This window comes from Xiphophorus maculatus, chromosome 15, assembly GCF_002775205.1.
Source record: "Xiphophorus maculatus strain JP 163 A chromosome 15, X_maculatus-5.0-male, whole genome shotgun sequence".
Classification (NCBI taxonomy): Eukaryota; Metazoa; Chordata; class Actinopteri; order Cyprinodontiformes; family Poeciliidae; genus Xiphophorus; species Xiphophorus maculatus.
Window position 1 is genome coordinate 5,514,324 of NC_036457.1, and position 25,475 is coordinate 5,539,798.

At 37.2% G+C, this 25,475-nt stretch overlaps 1 protein-coding gene across 1 annotated transcript; it reads left to right on the top strand.

Moving 5' to 3' along the window:
- The first annotated feature begins 380 nt into the window (after positions 1 to 380).
- On the top strand, positions 381 to 22,939 carry scara3 (scavenger receptor class A member 3). Its single transcript, XM_023347468.1, has 12 exons — positions 381 to 731; positions 8,839 to 8,874; positions 10,145 to 10,189; positions 11,982 to 12,101; positions 13,098 to 13,178; positions 13,435 to 13,553; positions 13,720 to 13,964; positions 15,035 to 15,254; positions 16,326 to 16,414; positions 17,559 to 17,751; positions 18,424 to 18,601; positions 19,349 to 22,939. Exons 1-12 carry the CDS (start codon positions 725 to 727, stop codon positions 19,828 to 19,830), a joined length of 1,815 nt encoding a protein of 604 aa, XP_023203236.1. The 5' UTR covers positions 381 to 724; the 3' UTR covers positions 19,831 to 22,939.
- Positions 22,940 to 25,475: the final 2,536 nt, after the last annotated feature.

Here is a 25,475-nt window from a genome sequence, read left to right on the forward strand (position 1 = left end):
ACCTGAGAAGAGTGGTACCATGCAGGGATAATCGCTTAGACATGTGTCACCCTGTGTGTGTGTGTGTGTGGGGATGGGTGTGTGTGTGTTCACAGAAGCCCTTTTTTTCCATCACAGAGGCCAAGGCAGCTGGTTTTCAAGGTGCTCACCCTGCAACATTTGTTAGCAATTAGCCTCAGCCACAAACCTGACTTTCAACAAAACACATGGACCCTCCCTGTTTTCCTCCCACTCCCATTCTTTCACCCTGTCCCCTTTCTGCTCCCTCCCTTCTTCTCTACTTCCTTTGTTCCCCTCCCACATTTCTCTCTCTCTCTCTCTGCTCACTCCTTGTTTCTATTAAACTACTCTTCTTTTTTTTCTCCTTCCCTCCTCTTCAGTAGTTGCTCAGGGATTTTGTGTTTTCAGACTCTGAACACACATGTTCAGAAGTTAGAGCAGCCGTTATCCATTTTCTTTTAAAAAATGAAAACCATTTAACTTATATGCATTAGTATTTTTTTAATTAGGCATACGTTTATCCAGTTTGGATGCAGATGAATGTCTCTTTTCATGTCTTTTGCATAAATGCATTGTGGGACGTTTGATTTGCATGTTTGGGAATACAAATGAGCACAAATTTGTTGGATAAAAGGTAAAAAAGGACGACATTATCATCATACTGATCCTTGTCCTCAGGCAAACTGGAACAGCATCACCTGCCAGGCATCCAACGACAGAAACCATGAAAGGTAAAGCTGCTCTTTTTCTTTAATCAAACTTTGGTGGGGTTTCTTTGCTAACCGTGTAAAGAGAAGCCATGTTTGTCACTGTGGGATGCAGGCAGGCACCTGCACTGGGCACCAGCCAACATATGCTTCTCATCAGCGCCGAAACTTGGCAGCTCGTATCCTGAGAAAGTGCTCGGTTGTTGTAGTTGGACATGACTCCTACATCCGTCAGCTTTAAAACTGTGTGAGTGCAAAACGCAGCAGTTTCTGGAGAGCACAAAATCTGCTTTTCCTCTGCCAGATTCTCACAAACTCCCAAAACCTGGGCGAGTGAGTTTAGGTGTGTTTTATCACAACAGGGCGTGAAAGAAGAGCCTGCAGTGGCTTTGAAATGTGCTGATGCTCTTACAAGTCTCACGTTATTACAGTACAAGAAGAAAAATGCTAAATAAGGCAAGAAATTAGTCATTTATGTTTATTTTTTTTAACCTGTTTAGGCCATGATCAAATGATTGATACATCCCCTACATAAAGGGGACGGATTACGTGCAAAATTCATATTTTGCATGTGTTTGTACTTCCATTTGGGTGTCAACCACTTCTAGAAACAACCCAAGTGCTTTTAATGGCAATAGGTTAATGTTTTTTGGTGTCTGGAAAACGAGCTGTTTTGAAAAGAAATTCCAAATGTAACGTCACATATCAGCTGGGACTACCACTCACCTATCAACCCGAGCAAAGTCTAGCTCGTTACTTGGCAATGGCAGTGGAGTTCCGCCATCACCTAGCAACCCAATTGGAGCTGTACAATGGCTGCTGGAAAATACAAGTTGTTTTGTTCTTGACTTAATAGACATGAAAACCTGCACAAATCTATCTCCTAGCTCATTTTCAATGATAATAATTAAGTACACCCTTGCAGGAGCTTTGGCAGTTTGCTGGTTGGGTTGCAAATTAACACCGTATGAAGCTAAAAACACATCCATGGTGACACCAGAGCAGCAAGTATTTCTACCTGTCAATCTGGAAGGAGTTTTCAAACAATTTGAAGCCCCATCAAAAGATCATTCACCAGTGGAAGACACCAGTAGGAGGTGGTATCCTCCTGGAAAGCTACATTTTTTAACCTGTATCATGTTAATTATTAATGTTCATGACAGGACAGTTTAAAAAAGACTAAACAAGTAAGTCATGTTTGCAAAAGTTGGCAAGAAAAAATTTAATCTGAGTCAACCACAAAAACAAAATACTTTGGACAAATGAGACTTAATTAAACTATCTGGACTTAACTATCCAGATAGTTTGGCTGCTATCCACAGTGGTTTGCTTTAAAAAAAAAAGAAGATAATAACATGCTGAGAATGATTCACAACAACTTTATTTGAGAAAGCATTTAGTCAACCTGCTCAAGAATCTAACACTAAGCCCAAAATGCCTGGCAAATGTTTCCTACACGTTGTTCTGGTAAATGTTGTCTAGTTTTTCCCCATTTGGTTTGCGTTCTCTGAAATCACAAACAGATCCGCGATCTTGCTGAATGAATTTGCATATGAAAGACAAAGTGGTTTATATTGGGATGTCTGTGGCTGCATATTCATTGCAGGACAATGATTTCAAATGGGGTACTGAGTTGGTTACTGTTTATATGAAAGTGTCAACAGGAAACAAATTCCAAGTAGAAAGACAAAAATTGAAGTGTTAAAATGACCCAGTTGAAGTCCAGACCTTAAGTTGACTGAAGTGCTGTGGAAGGAGCTTAATAGAGAAGTTCAAAACTCAATGAGCAGAGTTAGTGTTGATGAGTGGGTTAAATATGAGAATAATAAAGTCGTACTAACAGCTTTTTCAAAAGATTAATGCTAATGGTGTTTCTTAAAGGGGATGTATTATGCAAATTTCATATTTTTAACATTTTTATACTCCCATCCATTTGGGTTTCTACTGCTTCTGAAAACAAACCAAGCACTTTAAAAAAAAAAACATCTAGCCATTTTTTGGCAATAACTTAATGTTTTATGGTGTCTGGAAAACGAGCCGTTTCAAAAACCTTCCAAATGTAACGTCACAAATCAGCAGGAACTGCCACTCACCTAGCAATGCCAACAAAATCTAGCCTGTCACCTAGCAACTCAATTGAAGCTGTACAATGGCTGCTGGAAAAGACAAGTGTTTTGTTGTTGGTTTACCATCCAGAAACCACTTGCTGCATTCTTGTTCGCTGTGCAGAAGGCGCCACTTCTGTTTTTCAGGTGTGAGTGTAAGAATAATTTTGTGCGTAAAATGTAATGAACATGTTCTGTTTTGCTCCTTAGACGTATACTAACCTGTTCAAGGAAGTGTAATAAATCACCTCTAAAGCATTTCACTCATGCGGTACTTAGTTTTCCGTGTAACTGTGTCTTAGAAAAAGCCACACATAAAAATAAAAAGGGATTATTGTACATTAAGCTAGACCTTAAGCTGGAGCGATCTTGGTGAGAGTCAAACTGAAACCAAAAGAATGTCATAAATTAACTCCATTAAAGCACAAATGCGCACTACCCAGCCAAACGGAGTAGGAGGTCTCATAATGTGGTTTCCAGCCTCTTCCAAGCAGAATAAAACTTGCTGCTTTACAGATTTCTCTCTGGGTTGATGAAGACGGGAAGAGATGGGAGGTGAAGGCAGAGGCAGGTGGCTGCGAAGGAAAGACTCGCAGAAAAGCGATTTGGATTGATAAACTCGTGGTAATTTTTGTTCTTTGAGATGTTTTCTGTCAGCCAATCAGTTTAGGAGTTTTTTTATTCACGATATCAGAGGTTTGTGGCCTCAACAAACATTCATCTGACATTGTTCAATTATTGCCAGAAACTTGACCTCTTAATAGGACAAACCCCAAATTTTCTCCTTGATGGAGTTGGAGACCAAAAATCTTCGTTTCATAATTACAGTTCTTGCATTCCACAGCTCTTAATGATCATTGCGTGAAAATGAAGGCCAGTAATTGTGTCGTACACACCCTTTAGCCTTGTAAAATCTAACCGAGCTTGTCTTTCTGTCTCCTTCTGGCAGTCCAGACCAGTTAAGTCCTGAGAAAGCATGCACAGGATGGAAGCCGTCCTGATTCACTGTGGAGGAACCGCAGTAAAAAACAAGAAGTCTCTTTCTTGTCTATAGTTTTGCAGACTGCAGCAGTGCATACCAGAGAGCTCTGTGAAGAGACCATATGCTCCAGTCAGAGAGCACAAAACGGCTGAGATGTCAGAAAATGTTTGAAGAGGGAGAATTGTAATTTTTATGAGCTGTGGTTAACCTCCAGTCAGATCTGGAGAGGATCCCATCTTCTGACTTTGTGAATGCCCTTCTTTCCACGGAGAATTGTTTTGCCAGAACACAGTGCCTTGCAAAAACTTTTAGACATTTTGACATGTTATGAATACAAACTTCGATATTCTTTAATTGAATTTTGCTGGTAGATCAACACAAAGTGGCACATCATTTTGAAGGGAAGGGAAATGAATTCATAGACTGCAAAAACAAAAACTTTCATCAAGTATTTTTGCGCAAATATCTTAGTGCGCTTAAAATAAGACAAAACTAACTTAAACATAACTTTTCAACAGGACATGGGAGCTTGTTTTAAGTCCATAACTCATGAAGAAGTACTGTTTGCATTGGCAGATTATTTCACTTATAACAAGACATTTTTGCCAATGTTATGAGTATTTTTAATCCATATTAATGAATTGTTGACTTAAAACAAGGTCCTGTTTCTTTCTGAAATGTTACTTGTAAGTTAGTGTTGTCTTATTTTAGATGTACTGAGATACTTTCATTATAAACTAAACCAACAATGCTTGGTAATATGTTGTGTTTTTGCAGTGAGTTTTTTTTTCCTTTTTCACAAATTATATCGTTGCGTTAGCTGCGCTTTAATTGCAGTTGTGCGCAAATCTTTGTCAATATTCTCCCAATGTCGAAGAAACACACAATTTCACATTTGCAGTGTTTCCATTGAATAAAAAATAAAATTAAAATCACTCATGAATCAGCTTGTTTACGCAGTAAATCATTACAAATCATGATAGTGACGGATGTAAACATTTACGTGAGAGGAGACTTCTGCGTCTTATTCAGGCGTTGGAACCAACAAGACGTACGGAGCTACTTTACGTACGCAGAGTTTTGGGGGAAATTGTAATATGCAATTCTAAAGACGAGCTATGAATGACACACAACTTCTGTGCGATGCTGTGAGATGCACATTGTCCGTAAAAAACAAAACAACACACACACAGGCATTCTTCTGCCACTTCCTGTCGTCTTCTTCGTGGGTTTTCGTCAGTAGTGATGCCTGGCAGTTGATCACGTGACTCGTGTGAGTTGAAAAAGTATTTCCACTGCAGTTTTGTGAAATATGTCCATTTAGATACAGCCGGAAAAAAAATCATCTCATCTTATCAAAAAACATGAGTTTTTTTCAAAATTGACGTTTCCATTAAGCTAATTTATTTTTTGGAATTTCAATTTTAGCAGTTTTATGGTTAATGGAAACACAGCAAGTAATGAAATCATACATTTATCTTGCTTTTTATTCTATTTCGTTTCTCTGTCCTTGAAGGATAAGTTCCTTGTTATGACATTGTTTTGCTAACTTATCTTCCACTGGACCTTTGGAGGTTTGGATGCGTGCGCAGCTCATATTACCGATAAAGCATGACCTACCTCGGCCACAAGGGGGCCCCCAAGAGCAATTTATTTTTTCTTTTTACCCGTATAAACAATGATTTCTACATGATCAGATATATATTATTCTAAAAAGAAATCACAACTTTATTATGAGACTGTGTGTTTTTGTCAATATAATCACATAGAATGAAAAATCAGCCACTTAGCTTGCTTTTACAGATTTCCTAGAATCTTTTTGTGACTGACATGGTGAGGTCAGACACGTTTCTTACATGTAAGCTTAAAGCAACACCCTTAGTTAAAAACGGTAATGTTTAGCATTTTCTTTTTTCAGAACCATCTGTTCACCTGCAAATATCTCTCAGGCATGAAGGGCAGAAACAGGAGATGTTTGTAGCGGCACGCTTTCACAGTCTGTTACATGTCGGCCTTTTTGTGCTCTTGTAACCTGCTGCTTGGCTCAATATTTTCATAGCTGCTGGAACTGCTTGATCTACAACATCTGGGCCTGAGGCCACAGCCAGGAACATGAACAGTTACATATTCATATTTTATTGCCATAAAATATCACCTTGTTCGCCAAATACTCTCGTTTTGTACTTTAAATCCTAACATGGGGATAAAAACAGCTGGACAAAACCCTTACCTCAGGGGTGTCCAAAGTTTTTGTCAAGGACACAATGGCCTAAAAAAAGGCTTTACCCACTCAACAATAAACTAAACATGTAATACTTAAATTAAGGAATCGGATTTGTTGCTGGAAAAGAATGTGGGAATTATTCCAGATTCAAAACTTGCTAATTTTCTAGGTACCAATTGGAAAACAATAGGTCACAATTTAATCAATTCTGGTGAATAAAATCAGGATTTATTTCAGTCTTTCTTTGAAAGTGCTTGCTGTATTTAGCCAGGTTTATTAAATTAGTGAAAAGCAGATTTGGGTGCAGCGAAGCTTGTTTTTGAGTAAAAGTCAAATACAGAAAATGTTCACATATGGGGAACATACAGGCAGAAAATAAGTTAAAACATAAAAAATGGGCCTCAGATTGACTTGTCTTAATTTAATTTATAGGAAAAACTCCCAATAATTTTCAACAAATGTAGATACTTTTGATTTTTATAAGCTTTGAGATTGTAGAATAAACTTTATGCAAATAAAAATGTTTTTGTTTTTGGTCAGAAATCTTTCCGCGTACCTAACGTCTGCCCTTTTATTTTGTCAGCTAATGAAGCCAAGCAAAGTTTAAACAACTTTTCCACTGAACCAAATATGTTTCTAAGTATTTCACAGCTTTTTCTTTTTCCTGACTGGGATTGTGTGACCTGGTCAACTGCAGTCAGATTAGCTTAGTTCTGCTCTGTGTGCTTTGGACCGGTCCACTTCCTTACTAACGAGACGGACATTAGTTTTTTTCCAACATGGCGCAGTCCAAACCCACAAGGCTGGCAGAAAGAAGGTGAAAAGTTTGGCTGTAAACATGAAACTAGTGGAAGGATAAACCTGGATAATGACTTTAAATTCATTTTCAAATAGAAAAATGAACCAAAAAACAAATTTAACCCCCAAAATGACAACATCTTATGCTTTTTTGCACACGTTTAAAGTTTTAATAATAATATTCAGGGCAAACTAATATATGCTCACTATTCACTTTAATTACTGTATATTTATGAATAAATGTGTTTTTTTCTCTTCTTTTCTGTTTTTTCTCCCTCCTCCCTGTTTCGTTATGTAAGCTGTTATTTTGTGACCTCAGATGTTCCACCTCTGTCTCATGTAAACTTGGACTTTTATGCAACGTTTCCAGAACAATAACAATTTATATATATTTTTAGATTTATCTTGTGATGTCATGTTGTCTTTGTTCGGTTCTGTTCTCTAATTTTCCTCCAGCTCAGACCGTTTTGTTTAACCAGCTGTCAAATTATGTTGTTTGAACTCGTTTACTTGAGATAAAACAATTTGGAGTAGTTTAAGAATTTGGTGAAAATGTTTGTCTTAAAGCAAAAATACTCAGTTATGTTATGAACCTTAAGACCTCTGCTGGTTTTCTCATGCCACCCATTTTTGTTTTGTTTCTTTATTGCAAAATTTAGACCTCTGCTCATAGACTAAAATAGAATAGAATAGAATATTTGTAGCAAAACTGAACCAAGCAAATACAAAAAATTATTTATTGTTTATTTTTTTCCAGTTTCCATTTGAGTTTGCAAGTGAAGATGAGGATAAAAAGCTCTTTGAATTCCCATTATCTTGCTTTTGGTGACTTTTATCTCAAATATTTCACATTTTAATCTGTTGTGTCCCTGCAAACTGCATCAATATTACTATGAATTTTGCAGTATTTAACACATATTTAGCTGTGCATTTCCAGTTAAACCCAGCATCATTTCATTTTGGTAGATTTCATTTAATGCATCTTTAAAATTTACTAACATATTTACTAACATATTTGTTCAGACTGGAAGTAAAATGTACAGTTGTAGTGTGGCCCAGATAGAGTCACAACTTTAATCTGAGTTAACAATCTGTTTCTAAATAAATATGAACTTGTTTTCTTTGCATTATTTGAGGTCTCAAAGTGCTGCATCTTTTTTGTTATTCTGACCCTTTCTCCTTTTCTGCACATACTGTAAATACTAAATTTTGGCTTGGATTTTTGGAGACATGTTCATATAATAAAAGGACAATGTTCATTTTACTCAAACATAAACCAATAAAAAGTTAAATCAGAGAAGCTGGTGAGTTTAAGTGGTCTCTTAATTTTTTCCAAAGCTGTATCTGTGGTTTCTGAAAAAGTAAAATGCCAAATGTACCTCAGAAACATGACTGCAAAGTCAAACATTTCAGAGTCAAACTATAAAAATATGTCTATAAAACTACATGTCTAGCACATTTCCAGCAGTCTAGTAGCCCATTGTGACCTTGTTTGCATAAATATCAGCTTAAACCAGTGTATAATATCCAAGTATCTCTCATCAAACAGAATATTTGTGAGTTTTGCTGTTCTTCTCCTTCACACACTCCCCTGTGGTTTAATTGTGTGTTTCCAAACCACCACTACAGCCTCAGGTGTGGCGCTGGAAAGCGTCCAGCTGATGACATGTTTTATAAAGTCTGCAGCTATAAAAACATGAAGTCAACCCTTTTGTGGGACCCGTAATAAAAACTGACTTTTCGCAGTTTATTAGCGCTATTGGTTTTTACAGTGGTTGTGATGACAGCCTCCTCAGACTCTCGACACACACAGAAAATCCCACAAGCATCAGCACTCGCAACCAACAGCTGCTTTCCTGATTCCTGCTCACAGAAAGCATTTAATAACCAGGTGGGACCACATGCTGTGTTGCAGGAGAGAGCGATAGGGAGGCAGATGCTAACGGTCAAACTAATTAAGCTCGTTAGAGGTAGAAATAACTTTAGACTTTAAATCTGTGTCTCTTTGTCTCTATTCTGCAGACACCAACGGTGGATACGAGAACCAGCTATTCAAAGGTAACAGTAAAAAATTAAGCTGGTTTTGTCATCAAGGTTATGAATTTAAATTAGTAACCTTTTGCAGAAAATATGAAACTTAATTGCTTAAAACAACTATCATATTTTTTCTGTCTTTTTTTTTTTTTTTAAAGGCAGTTGATGCCATAAGGCCCATGTGTCAAACTCAAGGCGCGGGGGCCAAATCTGGCCCGCTGTAGCTTTTTATGTGGCCTTCAAGACTCCAAATTACATCAATAAGTCCCTCCAGTTTTTCACTAATCCGCAAAATTTACACAAAATCAACAAACCCCGAATTTTTTCTGATTTTTTTGATTGGTCTTAAGTGTCTGCTGCCTCAGCCTTACTTGACGTCAAGCTATAGTCTGTGATTGACACGGTGAGTAATAAAAAGGCACATTAAACCTCGCAAATATCTTAAAAATTTCTTACAAATATTTCTAAATTAGCATCACAAAATGCGTGATTTTGATTGGAGAAAAAAACCCCCACAAAAAACAATTCATTAAATCCTGGAGGGACTGATCAGTGTGAAAAGATGTTCAAACAAACAGCTACTTCTTCATTTTTTTAACAGTTTAATTGGTTTTATCAGTACATTGAGGCACAACCGGCCCTTTAAGAACATTCAGATTTTTTAGCTCAATATGACACCGCTGCAATAAAGGGGCGCTAGTGTCACCAGAAAATATTGACAACCATTCACTTTTCCAACTGTTTTATTTTTAAAAAAGAGGGAAAAAAAACCTACACTGTAAGAACACAAACTCTTATCAACTGTTTCGGTCTAGTAGTTTCTAGTTCAAATGTCTTAGTACACTTGAAATAAGATTAAACTTATTTTACAAGTAACATTTTAGCAAGATAAATGAGCATGTTTTAAGCCAATAATGCCTTAATATTGGTGAAAAAGTTGCAGATTATTCCACTTACAACATGGGAAAAATGTCTTTTTCATCAATATTAAGGCATTATTGCTCCTGAAATGTTTACATCTTTTAAAAATTTACAAAAATGTCCAAAAACTTTATTATTATGGACTTTTTTTAAGACAAACAAAAAATTATCAACAACGTAATAAGAAAACAATGAAGAGGTGACAATAGTTTCTTGTAGATTTAAGTTTTTGTTAGGGGATGTATTTGTGAATCCCAGCTTTGTTGCTGTGTCTCAAACTCACAGGGTTGTAAACCAAAGTTGTTCTTTGTATTATTAATATCAAAATATTAAAACCTAAACTTGTGCTATCCATATTTTATTCACTCTTCAGATGAGGACTTCATGGGAGAGGAGGAAGAAATGCCTTCATTTAGAGGTAAGCTTCATACTATATGCTAATATAACTCCTTTTTGCAGTGTGTGATTTAAAAGTAGACTATATGACAACCGCTTTACTATTTTACTGTATTGTTTCAAATATCAGAAGTACTACCAAACTGCTGCCATGACACTTCCTGTTGTAGCCACAGTTTTCATTTGTTGTTTATTTTTAAGTAGTTGGGAGGAACAGTGGCGAATCCAGCTAAGCAAGCTATTTAGCCTGGGGTTGCTAGGTAACCAAAGAAAGAATGAGTTGCTAGGTAACCAGAGTGCGGTAGATGGGACCTGTAACTGATCATTTTATGACCGTCTAAAACAACACAGATCGGGCTTTTTAAATGCGATTCTGGATACTTGTATATGTGGTCCGAAACCAGATACATATTTCATCTTTTCAAATGTGAGTCTGTACAGCCAGGTCGCTTTCATCCCATTGATATTCGACATACGTCACTATTCTGCGCCCTGTAGAAAAACAACAACTATGATGGACTATGATGAGGATTAAGTTGTTAATGTGTTGGTGCGGTCAGACAACAACTTCAAAATCGTAAGTTTTATACTCCATCGTTAGCCTCCATGTTTACTTCCGCAAACACGACGCACTACTGGCGGTTGGCAAAACACCGAGCAAGATCTCTAAGCCTGCCATTATGGCGCCCTCTACTGCGCATGCGGGACACTTTGAGGTCGTTAGCATTTCACTGGTGAACACATACATGCATAAGCGTAACTTCCCGAAGGACCGGTGTGGATATGTCCCCACCAATATCTCCTTCTCTTTTTATATATATATGTCCGCTGATTGATCTAGTGGATTGGACATCATGTGACTTTCTGTGCGCTACTGTTTACATTGAGTCAGGAATATCAGTGGTGGGGAAATAACATAATCAAGCAAAGAATCTGGAAAAGTGACGAATAGTTTTGATATTAATTGTCAAAACTACGACAGCAAGATAACAAGGTCCAAGGGATTCACATTTAACAGGTCAGTAAAAAGGTTTAATTAAAAAATATATATAAAGAAAATGGGGAGTAGGTTAGCTATGCTAGCTTAACGTTTATCACCTTAACATGTGTTATTGCTGCGCAGTTCGGAGTATTTCGGTTCAATTAACACAAAAATAAGGCGATCCACATTTTCTGACAGATAATCAGGAGAGCAGGTGTTTAAGTTTATACTAATCAACCACCGTGAGTGTTCCTTCCTAATGATCGCAAAATGAAAATTCAAAAACATAAATCTGCAACGGACAGAATGTTTTGTTTGGTGTTTTTACTTTTTTTGTGTGGGAAATGTTTTTGTGTTTATTTTTTGTTTTGTTTTGATTCCTGATGCACTTGAGCGTAACCTTTGCTCTGCTGTCCCGGGGCTGTTTATTGGTTGCCATGGCAACGAGTCACGCACTTTGACCTTAACTTTAAGCTCACCTACTGAGAGAGAAAAAATTACGGAGCCCCCTAGGGGACATAGGGAATTTTTTTTATTTTGCGTTCCCTCGCAATATTTATTGCCCAGCCTCTCTTGATGTCCTTCCACTTTAGACATGCTGGATGCTTCCCATCTCCAAGAAACAAACAAAACAATCTGCAAACACAACTCCGCCTCCGTTAAATCTGCTGTAACGGCAGAGGCATGCAGCTTAGCAATGCTTTAATGGAGCATGTAGAACAGCAGCCAACGAGCCAACCACCGTTGCTTAATGTTGCAACAAATCAGAAGGTTTAAAGTCAACAAAACGTTAAGCAGACCTTTAAGCCACATTTCCGTTGTGTGTCTTTAGGTCGTTCAAGAGTTGGCTGTGTGAGATGCCAGCAAAGCCACTCTCTCCAGCTGGCTGTCAAGGTCCTCTATGGTTTTGTTGCTTTCCTCATCATAACTGTTGCAGTTCTGGCATCACTAGGTGAGCTCTGGTTTACTTTTATTTATCCCTGATTCTCTCTTAGCAGAAATAGCATCCATCTGATTTAATTCAGTTCATAATTGTTGAAATAAGTATTCATGAGCAACAAGCTGCCAAGCTTTTCTGAGTTGTAATGAATTGCATGCAAAAACATAACAAAATATTTAATTTAAGGTTGATATGTATCCTTAAATTATCCTAGAGCTACAGCAGCGTATTTGGGCCACTGTAGATTGGGGGGGAAAAAGTGGAGTAAATCTTTGCCAAAAATCTCAGAAATGCACCAGAAAAACATTTTTAAGTTTCAAAGGTCAGAAATTTTCTTGAAACAACTTGGAAATTTCTAAATATAAATGTTATATTTATATAACATTTTAGCACTTTAAAGTGGAAATAAACCAATAAACATTCAAAAATAAAACAAAACCTACATACAAACACTATGTGTCACTTCCTCTGGGTATCTGCATAAGAAAATAATACTATGCTATTGAATAAATGAAAATAATATGTCATCTTGACGTCTAATACAACTGACAGTTGATAAATGACAGGAGCTGAACATGTGGAAGCATTTATCCATATTTCCTCTGGGCCAGAGCTTAAATGGGCAAAATAGCATGAAAACACACACCACACATCATTGCATTCTCCATAATGTAAACTCACACACACAAAACGCTCACACTCACTAAACTGTTAGCTCTCTCTTGGGAAACATGTGAGGGGCCAAGACCTGGTCAGCTAGTAAAACAATAACTTCTCCATGTTTTGTAAGTTAATGAAAACGTAACGTGTTTTGTTGTTTTGGGTTGATTTACAACCTTCTCTGTGTTCTTTCAAATATTTCCCATTTCCTGTTTACACTGAAGGTTAGTTGGTTTTTCGTACATGTTTTTATCTAACTCGGGTGATTCTCTCTTATAAAGAATGCAAAATAAATGCGTGGATATGTATATACTTTTGTGACATTCGAAAATATTTCTTTGTCTTTAGTGTTCAAAAAGGTGGACAATTTGTCTGAAGAGGAATCGGCGCACAACAAGAAGATTGCAAAAGTTCAAGAAGGAATAGAGGGTAAAGTAAAATATTTTGGAAATAGTAATTTGTAAACGATCTAAAGAATAAAAAATGTTTTGTATATCCCATAAACCTACTGTAACCTGTTCAAGGAAGCATAATAGGTCACTTTTAAAACTATAATGCTCATTTTTTACTGACTTATTGTTTAAACATTTACCATCCAACTCACATATGGTCTTTAAAAAGTCTGTAATGTTGTCTTAGCTATTGCTGTTATTAATTTTCTCTCTTGCCTGCTTTCTTATCTCAGATCTGAGGTCTGTGTCGAACAGTTCAGACTGCCTGGATGTCTCATTTTACAGTGAAGAGATCAGCAGGCTAAAGAGAGAATTTGAAGACATTCAGAAGATGATACTGGGTCAAGAGCAGGTATGATCAATCTGAAGCTAAATCCACAGTGAAAAAGGTTTTCCATTTTGTCTAGACTGCATTTAAAACCAAAAGATACACTTTGAAATATATAAAGGAGGAATGTGTTAAACTCCTATTTATTCTGAGTGTAATGAATCTCTTCTTTGATTTCTGTATTACCCAGTTTCTGGATCAGGCATCCCAAACCCAAACCACCATAAAAGCAACAAGCAACCAGCTAACACGGGAAGTCCAAAACCACCTCATGTCGCTCAAACTCCTCAACCAATCTCTGGAGAGATTCACCAATCAGGTGCAGGGTTGGAAGGAGGTGATTGATGAAACAGAAGAAAAGATGAAAACTTTAACAGAGGATCAGTACGACGTAAAAGCAACGGCGCAACAAGTCAACACAACAGTAGCACTCAGGTGACTGAACAGAAGAGATGCTGCATATTAATGAACATTTATATGTAATTACATGAGTTTAAGTAACTAAAGCTGCGTTCAAACCCAAATCCGATTTTGTGTGAATATTTGGAAATGTAGTTCTAATATGCAATTAAACGGCCTGAAAGTTTCCCGCATGCGCAGTAGAGGGCGCTATAACGTCACGTTGTAGCGTGCTCAGTGCTTTGCCCGTAGACATGAGACGTATCCATGTCTGTGGTTTTGCCAACCACCATAAAGAAGAAGAAGAAGAAATGCTCAGTGTTTGCGGAAGTAAACACGGATTGCTAGCTTACGATTTTTAAGTTGTTGTCCGACCGAAGTCAGCACATTAACAACTTCATCCTCATTAGTCCGCCATGATTGTTGCTTTTCTTCCCGCTTGCGCTCATCAGGATGCAGAATGGTGACGTTTGTCGAGTATCAGTGACGTTCAGGTTCGCTGAATGTGATCTGGCTGTTCAGATTCAGGTCGGATTAAGACAAAAAAAAGGATTTGGGTCACTTCGGGTTGTAGTCTGAACATAGCCTAATTTCCATTTCTAGTCCTTTGGCTCATTGATGTGTAAGTTTATTAATAATAAGAAAAAGCCGCTTTGGACTACTGCACACAAAAAACTTCATAAAAGAGAAACGGGTAATTTGTAATGACTCAATAACTTTCACTTTAAGTTGATAAGTTGAATAGAGTTAGCATAACAGCGCTGAAAATAGAGTGGTTAAGCTGTGCTAAGCTAAAAAGGCTAATTGTGTGATAATTAAAGCTAGCCTGTGTCCTAACCACTGTAACAAATTAATCTGCTGCATAGTTCTTGCATGGTAAACAGATATGTAGGTAAATAAATATTATGTTATTCAAGTTTTGTGTATTATAGCCTAAGACTACAGTGTGTTTAAGAGGAAATTTCAGTTTTAGTGTGTCACCCTTCTGTATTTTCTACTTCTGCTTGGCCTCCCTAGGAAAAAAAAATCTAAACTTGACTTTGAATTCCTAAAATAGTGAATCAAAGTTAAGTGTCCCATAATGCTCTCCTCTCTCTGTTGCTCAGCACAATGTGGATCGATGCCCTCCAAAAAAAAGCAGATGAAGAGACTGCCGTCCTACAGACGTTGACGAATAATTTGCAGAACTACACTCGAGTTTTGAGCGCTATCAAATCCAACACCAGCAACACCTCCCAAAAAATGCGCTCCCTTCAGGGCACAATCGTAATAGACCAGCAGAAAATGGCAATGTTCTCGGATGTGATCTACGACCTCACACAACAGGTAAGACTAGATTCAAAGTCGGACAGTTTGATGAAAACATTTTTGTTTGGCGGAAAAGGTAATTTTTTAAATTCAAATTCTTTTACCTTTTTGCCATTTGCACTATCAATGCACATTTTCAGGGTTAAAATACTTTTTTGTACCTTAATGGAGCATTATAATGTTATTCCCTTATCAAAAACATACCTGCGGTGTTGTCTTGATTCTTTCATGCATTTTTGAGCAATCTTTTAATCTCCCACGCCGGACATTCAGCTGGGTGCTGCAGTTTCCAAGCTCACAACTCCCCCACTCAACTCCTTCAGACTAGCCAGCAACCATTTGCAAACATCTGGTGGAACTGCTCACCTGCTGAGCTCATTATAGAAGCTACTTCTTAGTGCAACGCTGGTAAAAACGTTGTTGGAGAGTTAATACAGGAGCGAGGCGGAGTCTCAAAAGGAACAAGACAGAGGCCCAATTAGGAAGTCAATTTTATTTTAAGACATATTTGAAGTATATAGCATTTTTATAACAACTGAAGTTAGCATGATCACTTGATTATGCTGGAAAATTACACTTAATATTTCCCTTTAAGAGTTTAATATTTAAACAAATCTGGCATCTGCTTCCTTAAATTTGCCTGGAAACCAACATAGAGGAGCTAAATTTTTCAAATGAGCTACCAGTCATTTTTAAATCACCAATCGAGCTGCACAGATGTTTGGTTTTCTTTGTTCCATGACGCTACAAGTCAGTGTTTTATTTACTTTTATCACAATTTAGGCATATCATGTTACAACATAGGAGTTTCACATTTTTGTGTGCAGACTGTCTATCATCACCACATGTTACCACTGAGCCATGAAACTGGCATACCTTTGTAAAAATCAACCATTGCTGCATTTCCCTGGTGGGTCAGCAGTTTCAGGCTGACTTAATTTACCCTTGGCGCCTTGATTGTTTTAGAAACTAAATAGAAAGACGAAGAAGTCATTTTGTAAAGGAGGCTAGTTAAAGGTGGAGCAGTAGTGTCCTTTTTTTTTATTAATACCAGACCAGGTTGTAAACTTGTTTGATTCATTCCTGCAGGTTATGAACCTCCAGATGCAGCTCGACAACGTGACGTCGCTAATGGATGAAAACGAGGAAAACATGCATGATCTTCAGTATCACTCCAGGTGACATAAATAAACACATTTCACTGATTTCTTCTTTTAAATCATCTGCATTGTCAGATTCTTGCAACCTTTCTCTAGTATTTCTCACAGACTAGACATAAGTATCACTTTACAACACGTGTCAAACAAACTCAAGGCCCATGGGCCAAATCCGGCCCGCCGTAGCTTTTTATGTGGCCCTCTAGATTCTAGATTAAACAATAAGAATGATTAAATATTATGTTATCAGTGAAATCAATGTAATTTTTTTCTGTTTACTGCCAAATTATATCTATCAGTTCCTCCAGTTTATTGAGAATTATCGTGGAAAATCACACAAAATCAACAAATTGAGCTAAAAACGAGGAGTTTATTACAGATGTTTTTTCAAGAATTGTCAAAAAACTTTTTTACTTGTACTAAACAGCTGCCTCAGCCTTAATTGATGTCAGATTATAGTTAGTGATCTTAATAGGGAGTAATAAAAGTCACATTTACTGTCATAAATAAGCCCAAATATTTCCAAATTAGTACCACAAACACTTTGATTTTTACTGGAAAGCTCACAAAAAGAATCCTGGAGGGACTGAAAAGATGTTCAATAATATGTAGTTTTAAAGATTCATTGATAGTTTAACAGTTTGTGAACAGGTTTTATCAATACATTCTGGCACAACTGCCCCTTTAAGAGCGTTCAGGATCTTGATTTGGCCCAAAACAAAAATGGGTTTGACGCTCCTGCTTTACAATAAGGCTAATTATTGTTATTAATTCATCTGTAAGCACTTTACAAATCATTAAGAACTTTTTATTATGCATTAATGAAGGATGTGAAAGAGACAGAATCTAACAGCTTCTTGCCAAATAATCAGCTAAATCTGTTCAACCATATATTTTATCTAGAGTTGTTATATTGAACATTTCAGACTAACTTGTAGGCAAAATAAGCATTTCTAACCTGCATAATGAACAGTTATTAATGATTTATAAAGTGTTTATGGAGTAACAGATAAAATATCTATAAACTATTTATTAGCCATCTCTAAAAGGAGCTTTATTGTAAAGTGTTTTGTCCCCAAAATTAATATTTTCTAATCGTATATCTTCACAGATTGGTGAGAAATACTTTGATCAACTCAGACTAAATTTAAACTGTTTATTTTAGGTACTACGAGAATCGGACAGGTGAGCGTTTCTCAGCTTTAGATGGCCGTTTGAACTCCATCGAGATGGAGATTGAAACCATCGCCTCAAGCGTCAACGCCACGGTCAGCCACGTCCAGAGCATGTACAAGTACATCAACGTGGAGAGCTCCTCCTGCAAGAGTCGCCTGGGCAGACACACCGAAGACCTACAGGTGCTAAAAATGACAAAAATATATCAGAAGTTTTACAAAAATAGATATAAACACATAAGATCTCTGATTCTATCATCATAATTATCAAAAGCATTGGAAAAATTGCATCTTTTCTTGAATTCTAAGTCATTTTTGACTTATTTTAATTTTCCTGCTTATGAAATTAATGGCAGCAATGTCTCCATCCATAAAACCTGGAGTAAGTGTCAAGAATAGCTGTAAACAATGCAAAGAAAATTATTTTTCCTCTGAAGGAAAGAAATACACAAATTATCTGAAAAAAAAAATAAATAAAGAAACTGCTTTCTAAGAGGATGGAAAACATTGAATATTTAACTGGATTTATTCCCCTCAGTGACTAAATGCAAGAAAGACACCAAGCGAAACGTAGAAGCCGTGGGAAAGGTACTCTTTATGAATTAAAAACCCCTGAAAAATGAAAGAGAACACAAAATGTGTATTTAAATATACAGAATTTTTTCAGGAACATTTACTATGGGGGAAAAAAAGCAAAGTTAATTGCAGCAATAGCTCTATTGTTGACTCATAGAGCAGAAAGTTTGTTTAAAATGACTAATGTTAGTAAGGACATGTATTCAGTTTGTGTCTTTTTCCAGTTATCCCTGTATCATAGTATTGCTCTGTGTTATCTATGTTTTCCTCTTTATGCAGAACATGAACACCACCGTTTTCTTACTTCTCAACTTGGCCAGCACTCTGAAGCAGCAGAACATGCTGCTGAATGTTCGGCTAGACATGGATGTGAGGAATCTGTCGATGGTGATGGAGGAGATGAAGCTGGTTGATGTTTTTCACTCCAACCTCATAAATAATTTCACTGTTCTTAAAGGTACAGCTGGTTTTGAAATATGTTAGGAAAACCAGAACTACGGAAGAAGATTAGAGCCACTTATAAAAAATCCCAAACGAGTTCAGATTTTTGATTTCAGAAGATTAAAGTCAGAAAAATGTCTGGGGAAAAAAAGTCATAATTCTGAGATGAAAGCCTGAGCAGTTCTGGCTTTCTCAGATTGTGCTTTTTCACAATTCTCACTTTCTCTTTTGGAATTCTGACTTTTGATGCGAGACGATTTAAGTCAGAATTCTGAAAAAAGTAGTCAGAATTTTGAGATTAAAGTCAAGTTTTTTTAAGTCAAAATTTTGAGATTAAAAACAAAATTCTGAGGAAAAAACGCCAGAATTCTGACATTAAAGTAAGAATTCTTTTAAAGTCAGAATCTTCAGATTAAAGTCAAATTTCCAAGAAAAAGATAGAATTTTGGGATTAAAATCAAAATTTTGAGATTAAAGCCAGAATTTGTTTAAAGTCAGCATTCTGATATTAAAGTAAAGATTTTGAGAAAAATGCCTGAATTCCGAGGTTTAAGTCAGAATTTTGATATTAAAATCTACATTTTAATACCAGAATTAAAATCAAAATTCTGAGATTAAAGTCAGAATTCTGTGAAAAACGAAAAAAAAAACCCCAAAGAAACTGAATTCTCTTTATTTTCCAGTGTCCCTAATCCTTTTCCGTAGCAGAACATTGTCGGTCCACTTTAATTCTCAAATTAACATCCTGATGTTTTCTTTTCAGGCGCTCCTGGGCCACCTGGGCCCATAGGAAACCGTGGTGAGACTGGCCCAAAAGGACCCATGGGCCTTACTGGCAGTAAAGGCGACAGAGGCCCTATAGGAGGCCGTGGAACCATTGGCGTGAAGGGTGCGCTTGGTGTTAGAGGATCACCAGGAGAACCGGGCTCTATTGGCAGCAGAGGGCCCGCAGGTCTAAAAGGAGCCAAGGGGTCAATCGGTCTTCCAGGCCCCAAAGGGGAAAGGGGCCAGAAAGGGGATTTGGGGCCCTCTGGTTCTGATGGCATCCCTGGAGTTGAAGGACCTCCAGGAATCCAGGGCCATGTAGGACTACCAGGTATCATTGGACCTCCAGGACCGAGAGGAAAATCTGGGCCAACAGGACCACCTGGACCACCAGGTACACCTGGACCTCCTGGCTTACCGTACAGGCATGAGCCTCAGCAACAAACCGTGACGCCTGCTGCTGGCCCCAAGAGACAGTAACTCTGAATGAAGAGTCTGAGTTTGATGTTTTCGTACGCAGAAGCTGAGGAATGACCATTCTGGAACTAAAATACTGATTTTCATTGAAGACACACAAGAATTCATTCATTGGATTGTGCAAAGCCATGAAGACTAAATAAAAAATACAGCACACTGGCTTCACAATGGAATTTGACAAAACATGGTGATGATGAATGGAATAAGGAAGACCAAAGCAGCTTTCTATGGACTCAACTATTGAGTGAAATATTATCTTTTTCGATTTGTTTGCTTGAGTTTTTTATATGGCACATGTGTATCAACCAGATTAACTAAAATGATCATCTTAATAGGTCTTTATTTCAGAATATAAAAGAATATGACATAGAGGTTTGTTAAGCCAAAAAATCATTTAAAAGTAGGATGGTAACCATGAATTAGGAAAGAATCAAATTATTTACTTATTTACTATAAACAGAAAGACGTCCAATTTGAAGCACTTTATTATCTCTAAAACGTGAAACCTAAAGAGATTTCAGAGCGGGAACTCTGAAAACAATTTTATTAACTAGCTGGTTTGTAAAGAAAATTAAGAAATCAAATTCAGTTTGTTTTCTTTTTTTAAGATATATTTGTCATATATTACAGCTTGTGAGGTGACACTGACTAGCAATAAATAAACAATTGGGTTTCTCATGGAAACAACATGCATTTAAGAGCCATTTCATGTGCCAAAAGAAATTTTCTCACAAGTACAAGAAAGTTTTAGGTGTTCACAGGAATGTACCATGATATGATCAGATATCTTCTCGCTGTGAATTTGTTTAATGGCTGCACAATGACATCAGACTTCCAGAAAACATTAAATATAATTGATACGTAAACTGTGAACAAAGAAATGGCAGTGAAGAGTAGTGGTACATTGAGGAAACGGTTGATTTTATTTTAGGTTGATTGGAGTGCTGGAAAGCAGAAGACAATCATCTTCACTATCGCCTGGTAAGCGCTCCCCCACACAAACTTATCAACTTTTATGATGTTTTATGACATTGGTTCCTCTGTTGGTGATCATTTGAAAGGTCTGTGGATTGCTAAATTAAAGGAAAATACGTAAACAAAGACGTAAGGAGCACAGCTAAGCTAGCTCTGCCATCTTGCTTGATGAGGAATACTTGGTGGAAGCGGGCGTCAGCTCCAGTGACGTGTGGCCTAATAAGTAAAAATAAGAAAATGTATTTGTCCACTTGAATTTTCCATAAAATGCTTTTCTTATTTTGTTTTTCAAAATTTTGCGGGTCAAAATCGCTGAATTTACGCATTGTCTGTTAAAATACATGAAAAAAAGACCCGGATGAGGCAGTGCAGTGCTGTGCCTCGCCTCTGGGGGCAGTGCTGATTCCCATAGACACAACGAGCAACCTGTCCTCTTTTTCTACGCATCTAAAAGACTGAAAACAGTCGGAGAAATAATATACAGACGGAGCAGAACCGCCGAAGGCCACTCTTTGGCTGCCAGAATTGTGAAAATTAAAGAAAAATGGGGAACAAGGACTTTTTAAAAATAAATATTTGTGGAGAAGGATAGAGGCTTGGACGTCATATAAAATAAAGGTAAGATCGTACATGATTTTCAATTTAAATCTGAAACGAGAGGTCAGCCAAACAAAACATTAAAACAACTAAATATTATTTTACTTTTCATGTCATGCACCTCACCGCACGTCACTGGTCAGCTCTTAACATGGCACTGAAGTTTGACGGCACCAAAACCAAAACAGTTCAAGAACGAAGAGGCTTCATAGTGTGTACTCCAACCCTTCTAGTGACTCTTTTTCAAAAAGTGACTAAATCTAGCTACTTAATTAGCCACTATTGACCATTTGCAACTACGTCACTCGATCATTCCAGGCGCCATGATGGACGTCAGAAGTGAGGGACAAACGTTGGTAAATCTTAACATAACAGCAGCGCTACTATCGGATATCAACATCAGTCCATTTTTTGTTTTTTGAGATTCCCCAACAATTATTTTTCTGTAGTTTATCAAATGAACCTGTAAGAATAATAGCTCATTTCTAAGTTAACCTGAAGAAAAGTTATTCAAAAAAAAATTGAAATTGTACTCAATTTAATAATAAAGAGGCAGGCTCAAAAATACGCTTATAAAAATGTCTATACTGTAGCTTTTCGTTTATGTATTCATAAACAAATAAACTCTCACGTTACTCAACCATTTATAGCTTTTGTATCCATGTTAGCGACGGGATTTGGCACTTACACGCAGGAACATCTACCATCGCTCCGCCACAATGAGCTCCGCCACCCATTTGTTGAGACCAGGATGGTATTAAATAAAATTTCCGGTTTGTCTGTAAAGCTGCACATCTAAAGCACAGTGTTCAGTTTATCTGCTCACCTGTATAAATAATCCCAACGCACTCTTCCTCGCAGTTCACTCTGAACCAGCAGCTCCAGGAGGAGAAAAGCTGCCGTACTCCAGGAGTCTTGCCAATTATTTTAAAGATGCTTATTGGTCCCCCGAAAAACAATAAAAACCTGGACATTATCATTAATCAATAAAAACCTCCCAGACCGAACATGAAAACTGGATGTTATGCTGCTTTTGTCAACAACTCAGGCGGAAGTGAGAGCTCCGTGCAACAAAAATAGTAGAATAGAAGAAGTTTAGAAACTTATGTATTGCTCTTAATCTTATCAACAATTACCTCATAGTACCATAACGCTTCACCTCCGACAAAACAAAAAACACTCACCAGAAGCCTGGTCCTCTTACAGCTGTCCCTCCCAGCTCCACATTCAAAGTGCAAATGGATACTCTGCGTAACGCCCCTGTTGGCTGATCACATTTTGGAAATAAAATAAATGAAAGTACTTTACAAATTTCCAAAACATGAAACATAAAAGGACAAATATGTCACAAATCTGTATATTTGTAAATATATGATGCGACAAACATCTAAGTATCAATTACGGTTAATGTGTGACAGTAAAATGTCTGTCTTGTTTACTCATTTATCTCTTAAAAAATGCTTTAAAAGTGTAATCTGTTGTTGTGATGAAATGCGACTGGTTTGCGTTGAACTTCAATAAAAAGTTTTGTTTTTTTCCAGCATTAGTCTATAACTTGAAAGCATGTAGCGCATGTGGGAGGGGGGAGAATTTGTTAATAAACAAAAGCACATGTCACCTCTTCCCCTTAGGCTCTGGTTATATTTAGCTTGTTGTTGTAACTTACTGCATGCAGTCAAAAATGTGGCTCATGATTCACTTTCAGTTCACGGTACTGCGTTGCTTTTGCATGCAAAATATCATCTGGTTTATGTTCCAGTAAAACAAATGATCTAAACTTGGTAGGATTTGTGAATGCTTGTATTAAGACAGACTATAAAACAGATGTGGAAGAAAACAAATGATTGTTTGCAGAAGACTTTCCCTGTCCCCCTTGAATTGTAACTTTTAGGCATTTCCCTCTTTTTCTCTGTATTGCAACATGACAATCCATTGTAGAGTAAGAAATCTGGACCAAAACAAAAACGTTTTTCCTTTCTTTCTGAAATTGTGAGACTTCTCTCTACTTCAATCATTTGTTCTGAATCCCTTTCAGTTTTCACAAGAGGCAGAAGTAAACAAAAACTATTGTGGTTTTAGATTTATTAGCGCCAGAATAATTAAAGGGAGCAGCACTGTGTTTGATCTAGTTTCTAGTGTGAATATCTCAGCAAACTTGAAATAAGACAAACTAACTTACAAGTATCTTTTTGGCAAACTATAGAGATTTGCTTTAAGTTGATGATTTCTTAATATTGATGGAAAAAGTACTTTTTCTATTGGCAGATAGAAAAATTATTTACATTGGGCTGAACAAAAATGTTTGTTTTTGCCAAAGTCTTTTTTTCTTCTGCTGTGCTTCTGAATTACAAGTAGCCCTAAAACTATTAATGCTCACAACACTTGTAGTAATAAAAAACGTTTTTGATTTCCAAATGTTTTCCATTATGGAAAGCTTGGAATCTTCAACATGTGTAAATAACATAGCCATTCACATTTGTTGCTTTTGGAAACAACGGCATCCTTCACATTAGGACGAATAAAGACAATAAGTTAAGAGACTAATATTTTAATTTCAGGCTGTGTATATTAAGATGTGGTTTTATTGTGGGGCAATTTTAAATTAGGTGGTCAGTGAGTGTTTGTTAAATAGGTTGAGTAATCCTCGGCCTGAAAAGGTTTGAGAAACGTTGGTCTAAACCAGGGGTCTCAAACTCCAGTCCTCGAGGGCCGCTGTCCTGCAACTTTTAGATGTGCCTCTGCTGCACCACCTGAACAGAATAATTAGGTCATTAAGGCTCTGGAGAACTGATCTACACAAGGAGGAGGTCATTAAGCCATTTCATTCCAGGGTTTTGTACCTGTGGCACATCTAAGAACGGCAGGACAGCGGCCCTCGAGGCCTGGAGTTTGACATCTGTGGTCTAAACCAATGTCTTCGTGGTCAGATCCAAATTATTCTCTGATGTAATCCGTTGTGAACACGTGACAGCACTGTTTGTCAGTAACAGAGAATTACAGTATCACATGTCAGTTCACCCAAGTGCAAACACAACATTGCATAACTGATTTGGAAACAGGCAGCGATCCTGTTGGCAACTTGGGCAGCAAAAACGTATCCCAGAGCATCAGACGTTGGCTACAAAGTTCACTCAGCCTGGGAGCGGTTACATGTTGAAGTGGGCAGAGGTGCTACATCCCTTAAATAATTATTCTCAGATGGAAAAAAAGACATTATGAAACTGTTTTGGGTTTTTTTTTGTCCGTGGAAAAAGTCTGCACATATAAAAAAAGCTTTCATGTATTATTCTTAATAAATTCAGGCTTGTCAGATGTTCCAACGAACACACCTAATGGCAAGATTTATGCTGGCTCGGCTGAAGGAACCCTTCCAACTTTAAATGCTTGCTGGAGATTTTTTGTAGTTTAACTCAAGGTTGTACTTTTCACTGAGTAGTACAGTGAAAGACGTTCACATCTAAAAATAAAAAAAAGGTTTCAGGAACCTTTGCATGATACATTCTAGTTGTTTTCCTCTGTGAATTATTATGTTTACTGCTGTCAGAAAGACGATGAGCCACGACTGGAAAACCATAATTAAATGGCTCCTCTGTTTTGCAAACAATGTGCAAAAATCGCAAAATCTTGCCAAGTAATTTTGGTCAATTTTCTACTGCAAATATCTTATTACACATTGCTAACTTACAAGTAACCTTTTGATAAGATATAGAGATTTGTTTTAAGTTGATAATTTCTTAATTTTGATAAAAAAGTACCTTTTGTATTGGCAGATAAATTAACTTATGACATGGGAAAAATTTCTTGTTATAAGTTAAATAACAGGGCTGCACAGTGGCGCAGTTGGTAGCACTGTTGCCTTGCAGCAAGAAGGTCCTGGGTTCGATTCCCGGCCGGGGTCTTTCTGCATGGAGTTTGCATGTTCTCCCTGTGCATGCGTGGGTTCTCTCCGGATACTCCGGCTTCCTCCCACAGTCCAAAAACAAGACTGTCAGGTTAATTGGTCTCTCTCTAAATTCTCCCTAGGGGTGTGTGTGTGTGAATGGTTGTTTGTCCTGTATGTCTCTGTGTTGCCCTGC

Bases quoted from the DNA above. Each gene is read 5' to 3' on its own strand.
- scara3 (XM_023347468.1), top strand. The intron at 10,190-11,981 runs GTAAGCTTCATA...GTGTGTCTTTAG, and splicing joins AGAAATGCCTTCATTTAGAG to GTCGTTCAAGAGTTGGCTGT. The intron at 13,554-13,719 runs GTATGATCAATC...TGTATTACCCAG, and splicing joins TGATACTGGGTCAAGAGCAG to TTTCTGGATCAGGCATCCCA.